This window comes from Notamacropus eugenii, chromosome 3, assembly GCF_028372415.1.
Source record: "Notamacropus eugenii isolate mMacEug1 chromosome 3, mMacEug1.pri_v2, whole genome shotgun sequence".
In the NCBI taxonomy this organism is placed as follows: Eukaryota; Metazoa; Chordata; class Mammalia; order Diprotodontia; family Macropodidae; genus Notamacropus; species Notamacropus eugenii.
In genome coordinates this window covers 43,487,148-43,494,106 of record NC_092874.1, presented here as the reverse complement: position 1 = coordinate 43,494,106, position 6,959 = coordinate 43,487,148, and the positions used below count along the sequence as shown (strand labels likewise).

The 6,959-nt window shown below is 49.5% G+C and overlaps 1 protein-coding gene across 1 annotated transcript; it reads left to right on the top strand.

Annotated features, from left to right (window-relative positions):
• The first annotated feature begins 1,585 nt into the window (after positions 1-1,585).
• LOC140531800 (uncharacterized) lies at positions 1,586-2,308 on the top strand. The gene has a single exon (XM_072650515.1). It carries the CDS (start codon positions 1,673-1,675, stop codon positions 2,306-2,308), a length of 636 nt encoding a protein of 211 aa, XP_072506616.1. The 5' UTR covers positions 1,586-1,672.
• The last annotated feature ends 4,651 nt before the right edge of the window (positions 2,309-6,959 follow it).

Genomic DNA, 6,959 nt, shown 5'->3' with positions numbered 1-6,959 from the left:
GGCTCCCTATCGCCTCTAGGATCAAATATAAATTCCTGACATTTAAATATTTTTTATAACCTGGTTTCAACTTTTGCAGCCATAATACAAACTACACTCGGTTCTGTTATAACACAACATATACACTCCTAAAAAATCACTCCACAATAGAAAATGGGACTTAAAGGAAAAGTGGAGTTAGGGACCATACTTGAATACTTTGTTAGTGACACATAAGAAAAAGTAAGAATCTAATAAAAAGTAGTAGCAGTGTTATATGTGTTAAATGGTTAAGAAATACCTAAATATCATAATATGTAGTGAGACCGTCTCAGGTTGCTGCTTGGCCTGCACCCTGGTTCTCAAAGGGGCCTGAGCAGGCATATTTGATACCTATCTGCTACTCGAGGATGCTTAGGAGGAAGGAGGGGAAGGTCAGCCTAGTCCTCTATCCACAACTCCACTGCAACAGAAAAGCTCTTTCCCTTGAAAAACACCTAAAGCTTTCTTGTGTAGTGGTGTCAGACGGGTTGTAGCTTGTGAATTGTTGTGAAGTGGTGGAAGAAAGATTATCTGTAACCTCAGCCATGAATGGCTGTGGCTCATTATCATCTTTGAGTCTATATCCCCAGCACTTAACTGGGTACCTTGCACATAGGTGCTAGTGTTTGTTGACTGCATAAATAAATTAGTCATTTGAATTGTACTCAAATTGTGCTCTAATGTATCAACTGTTTTCAAAACAAGCGATGTGGCAGAACTGACTTCCTCGCAGGTGAGGTGACGCTGCCCCCATGTTCATTCTTGCCTTTGGACTGGCAATCCCACAAGCCTAAAATGTCTTAATGCTTGACCTCCACATCATAGAATCCCTGAATTCCTTCCAGGGTTCAGTCCAAGCAACAATTACTTGTTTATTTACTCATTTTCTGTCTTTCCTTTCCCTGCTAATTGCTGCCACCACCCCTCCCCAAATCACTTGCATTTCTTTGACATGTTGCACATGGAGGCAGGAAAATTAGGGTTCGAGTTCTTCCTTACACACCAGCCTTTCTGCAAGTCGCTTCATCCCCAGAAAGGGGTCAGTCAGCAGCTTTTCTGGAATGGCGTGTGGTTTGTTCTACCTGTGTGCTTACTGTGCATGTGTTAGCGCCCATGTTGTTATTGACGTGTTCATGTAGGAAGAAATCACCTGTGCCAGTTTAATGCAGCAGTAACCCTACTAGCTGGTGGGATCAAGAAGGGCATCCCGCAGAGGTCAGACGGAGAAGTTTGCGGCAGGAGCCCCGAGGAGCCCGGAGCCTGTGCGGACACTTAGAGGCTCAGACCTGTCTTAGCAACGCGGTCTGAGCCGCTTTGGAAGACGAAGGAGGAGGAAAAGACTGTCTGGTCAGACTAACGCTCAAAACCAAATAGCCTGCTGACGGACGGACGGACGCGGGGCTCCCACCCAGCCCTAGGTCGGTGCCCTGGGTCCCGCCCTGAGGCTGCCGGCCTCCTGCATCCTGAGGATGCTCGAGATGAGAACAGGAGCCTTGGTCCCCTGCAGAGCCGCTGGGGCGGGGTGTGGGCGGGGTGTGGGCGGAGCGAGGAGGGGCGGGGCGGGGCCGGAGGAGGGGCTCCGGGCTCCGAGGAAGGGGAGCTCAGCCGCACTCGTCATTGTGACGCTGAAGTCACGGGAAGCAGGCAGCCTATGGCGGCGCGGGGGCGTAGTTGCCGCAGAAGGCGGAGCACCGGCAGGGACCCCGGCAAAGGCTCGGGCTCGGCCTCGGCTCCCGGCTCCGGCTCCGCCGCAGGCCCCCTCGCGCTCCCGCTGCCGCTGCCGCTGCCGCTGCCGCTGCCGCTGCCGGTGCCAGAAGCCATGGCGGCCATTCTGGGGCCCAGCGCCCTGGCTCGGCTCCGCTGGGGCTCGGCCTTCTGCTCCATCGCGGCCGGAGGCTTGGGCGCCTTCGCCGCCGCCTTCGCCAAGCTGGCCCTGAAGCCGACGTCCCGGGGCCCGGAGGAGGACGGCGAGCAGGAGCTCCCTTACCCGCCCGCCATGCAGGCCTGGGTAAGAGCCGGAGCCGGGCCAGCAGCTGGGCTGATGAGGAGCAGCGGCGCCTGCTGTCCAGGGTGCTGGCGGGGCGGGGAGGGGCATGTGCCTCCTGCAGAGCGGGTGGCTGATGGTGCGTGGGGTGTGTGGGGAGGGAGCGTCCTCTGCAGCGCCCCCTGGGAGCGGAACTGCGGGGTGGGGAGGGGGCTGAAGGGTGGAGAAGGAGCTGAGACAGACCCCCCTGCAGCTGCGCCCCCTCGGACTGGGACCGAGGGGTGGGGAGAGGGCAGGGACTGAGCTCTCTGCAGCTGCCCCCACTCGGAGAAGGATTGCAGGGAGGCGAAGAGGCAGGAAAACCCCACCGCAGTGCCCTCTCCGAATAGGACTGCGGGGTAGGGAGGGGGCTGGGGCGGACTCCTCTTTAACGCCCACTGGGAGTGAGACTGCGGGATGGGGAAGGGTCTGAGACAAACCCCCCTGCAGCTGCGCTCCCTCGGACTGGGACCGAGGGGTGGGGAGGGGGCAGGGACTGAGTTGTCTGGAGTGAGCCCCCTCCGAATAGGACCGCGGGGTGGGGAAGGGACTGAGGCAGACCCCTCAGCAGCTGCGCCCCCGGGAGCGGGACTGCAGGGCGGGGATGGTCTACGGGAAGACCCCCCCACATCGCCCCCTCTGAATAGGATTGTGGAATGGGGAGGAGGCAGGAGCTGACCCCTCTGTAGCACCCCTTCCAGTAGATCTGCAGGGTGGGGAGGAGGTGGGGACTGAGCCCACTGCAGCGTCCCGTCCGAGTATGACTGCGGGATGGGGAGGGAGTTGAAGCAGACCCCTTGCAGCGCCTTTTCAGAGTGAGACTGCGGGTGGGGAAGGGGCAGGGAGGACCCCTCTGCAGCGCCCTCTCGGAGCAGGAATTCGGCTGAGTAAGAGGTGAGGGTCAATTCTTTTGCAGCCCCCGCCCGCCCCAGAGCTGGAATGCGGCTGGGGAAGAGGCTAGGGCGGACCCCTCTGCAGCACCCCATCGGAGCGGGTTGGGGGGTGGTGGTGGCGCAGGCCACTCTACAGCACCCTCGAATGAGCAGGACTGGGGTGGAGAAGGGCCCAGATCCCTCTGCAGCCCCAGTTCTGAGCAAAACGGGTTGGGGAGGAAACTATGAGGGGTAGAGCCTGAGGAATGGCAAGAGGGATGACTTGGTGCAGTGCCAGCCATCCTGAGTGAGGTTGTGAAATAAAGACACAGACATTTCTGCTCTATTTTGGGGGCCATATTTGGGAAAGAACCATCGGTAGCCTGGAGGACATCCAGGGATCAATCAGAATAGGGGTGGCATTGGCAACCAAATGAGGACCTAAGTAAGGAAAGGAAAATGTTTAGCCAAGAGAAAAGACTAGGAGTGAGGATGGCACAGGGACATATGGCTGTGTTGAAGGATCTAAAAGGATATCAGGTGGAGAAGCTATTAGACTCCTTTTGCTTGGAGAGAACAGAATTAGGAGGACCATAGGGATGGCGAAAAGAACGATTTCATCCTAATAAAAATTTTCAAACAATTGGAGCATTCCCAAGGTTGAAAACTGGTTGTCTTTTTAGTACAGTCTCCCATCTCCAGAGTCCTTCAACAAGATGACCTTTTGTCAGGGATGTTTCAGAGGGCAGTACTGTCTTCTTGAGTATTGAACTGAGTGACTTCTGAGGACCTTTCTAAGGTAGACCTCAAGTGCTTGAATTACTTGAATTTACAGAGATAGAGGAGAATGAATCCGTTTGAGCCTCAGAGAATCTTAAGGTTTTTATTCCCAATTGACTTTTCTGCCTTATCGAGGTTTGCACTAATATCTTGAGTTTCATTGCCATCTTCAGTTTTCTAAGCTTGTGCTGAAATTCTCACAGTGGAGTAACAGGGATCGAGAGGAGAGTCAGTCACTGGAGCAAGAGGAAGCCCATGCAGTGTCTCCAAGGTTCTCCCCCAGTTAGAGCTGATTGACACCCAGTGACCCTTTGTCATCTGGCCCTCACCCAGACCTCTGTGTCTCCAAGGTTCTCCCCCAATTAGAGCTGATTGACACCCAGTGACCCTTTGTCATCTGGTCCTCACCCAGACCTCTGGGCTCCGCTACAGAAGTTGGCTCTTTGAATGATAAATCATTTTGTATCCTAGACTGATTAGAAAGTCAGCAGCCTCTGAGAGTACTATTTGCCAGTTGCTGATGCTACTATATTCAGAGTTATTTGTTTCTCATGAAGCTATAGAATTGTTTACCTATTTTCATATTTTGGCTTTGGAAACGTGATTCCCTAAACTCGTGTGAGGGTAGAACAGGAGTTTTTTGGGGGGCAGTATCATGTTTTTAATGATACCACTAAACAAAGTAGTGTTTATCATGCTTCCTTTATAAATAATCAGAAAGACCTGAATTCTAATCCTACTTCCAACACTATTACCTTTATGACCTTTGACAAATCATTTAATCTCAGGTTCAATATCTTTTAAGTGGGTTGGATTCAATGGCATTTAAGCTCCTTTCTGCCCTAAATGTATAACCATCGTTGGTATATGTTGCCCCTCCCCTTTTAGAATGGAAGGCCCTTAAATAAAGGTACTGTTTCTTTTTTGTCTATACCTAGTGCCTGTCAGATAATAGGAACTTAATAAATGCTTATTGAGTGATTGATATGAATTTTATCCCAATCACCATTCCCTTCTTTTAATTCATAATATTCTACAACAATGCCTGGCAACATCTCAGAAGGGGCAGGCCAGATATTCATTTATTCACAGTGTAGTTTTGTGTTCCAAAGTATTCAGTCAATGAACATTAATTAAGCACCCACTGTAGTCAAAATACTTTTATAAGAGCAGTAGTAACTGGTAGGATCCAGAAAAGCCTTAGGTCAGATGGTGCAGTTGATCTGAGAGCTTGGGAGAGAAGAGATTCAAAGAGGTTCGAGAAGGAACATGTTCCAGGCATGGCAGAGTACGCTATTCAAATGCATGGGGACAGGAGATAGGAGATGTATAGAAAGTAGCTTAGGATACAGTGTATAAATGTAATGTGTAGTAACTGGAAAGATAGGCTGTAGCTAGATTATGAAGGGCTTTAAATGCCAAATAGTCATTTATATTTTGTCCTAGAACCAATAGGGAGGGATTGAAGGTTTTACAGCATGGAAATTCCTTGGTCCAACCTGTCTTATACAAATATTGTTTTGGCAGCCATGTGGGGGATGAATTGGAGAGAGGAGCAACTGGAGAGGCCGAACCAGTTAGGAGGCTAATGCTGGGTAAGCAGCAGTAAGGATCTGGACTAGGGAAGCAGTGGCTGTGGGAATGGAGAGATGGGAAGATGCAAGAGAGGTTGTGGAATTCAAATTGACTAGACTTGGACAGGGATTAGACATTGAGAGTTAGGAAAAGTGGAGAGTCCATGATGATTTAGTGTGTGGAGGTCAGACCTGGGAATCAGGAACATTTGGACTCATGCCCTGCTTTTGACTACGCAAAGTCTTGGCCTCCAGTGCCACAGAATACAAACACTTTTAGCCTATGAGTTACGTTGGAGTTGCAGATGAAACCTGAGGTCTAAGCAAAATAAAATGTAAGGTAAGTAACACATGGACACAGCAGTCAGAACTGGTCATGGAGGCAGAAAGACATGAGCTCAATAGTCTACTGGGTAAGTCACTTAATAAATAACCTACTGTTTCAGTATCATCCTCAAGGGCACTTTCCTCACATATCCAACTTTTGTCAAATGTCATTTTGACCTTCACCACACTCTTCTATCTAACCCTAACCCTTTTCTCCACAACCCTAGTTAAAATTCTCATTATCTCTCATATGGATTATTTCAGGAGTCTTCTAATCACTCTCCCTGGCTCACATCTTTCCTGAATTCAATCCATTGTCCAGAGATTTCCCTGAAGGTCAGATCTTTGTGTCAACTTTGCCCTCATTCTATACATTTCAGTGGCTCCCTGTTACTTCTAGGATAAAATTTGAAGTCCTCTGTCATTTAAAGTCTTTCACAACTTGGGCACTTTTCCATTCATCTTACCTTTTCTCCATCTTTACTGTCCCACTTGATGTTTCTCACACATGAACACTCCATATTCTGATTCTCTGCATTTAGTCATATTCTCCCCATGTCTAGAGTGTCCTCCCTCTTCATCTGTGACTCCCAACAGATTTCCACCAAGACTCAGTGAATAACCTACCTGATATGCCACCCCTCAATATAGAGCTCCCTTTACCCTGCCACATTCTGCCTGTCACGATTACCTGTGTTCGTGTTTCATATCTGCTCTTAATGACATTAAGCTGGTTAAAATCAAAGATAGCACCTGTGCTATGTCTTTTGTAAGGTCTGGGACTAGAATATCAGTCCAATAGAGGAAAGACAAGAGCTTCACACAAAGTCCCACAAAGAAATTAGAGAACTCTACATTATCTAGTCTATTATGTCACAGATTGGAACATTAAAAGAGGGAGGAGATGACTTACCCAAGGATACAGCTATTAAATGGCAAATTCAGGTTTTGAATTCCTGACTTCTTCCAAAACGTGCTCCTTCTAATGGGGAACGGGGCAGTTCACTTTCAGTTGTTTTGATTAGGTGAGGCATCATGATGGAGGGGTGATTGAAGTCCTGCAACATTGGACTAGGTCTAATTCTCAAAGAAAAAACCTTGAACAAGTGATCTTCAACATCTGGCCCTCAGTTTGGCCTAAGGAAAAGAAAGACACCTTTCCTTAGAGAAAGGGAGAATTGTGAGGGGGGAAAGTGGGTTTGCAGCCAGGGGCCCATGAAGCGTCATTTTTCTTGGCCTGGTTTTGTTGTTAAATGTGTGAACAGTGAAGCTTCTCTGAGTTTTGGGGGGCGGAGGGGAAGAGAGGATTCAGAAAAGAATCGTGACAAAAGGAAAAGCGTCAATGGAGCCCAGAAGGCGGGA

What these genes read in the sequence shown, in the direction of transcription:
- LOC140531800 (XM_072650515.1), top strand. Translation starts at nt 1,673, where the DNA reads ATGGCGGCGCGGGGGCGTAGTTGCCGCAGAAGGCGGAGCACCGGCAGG.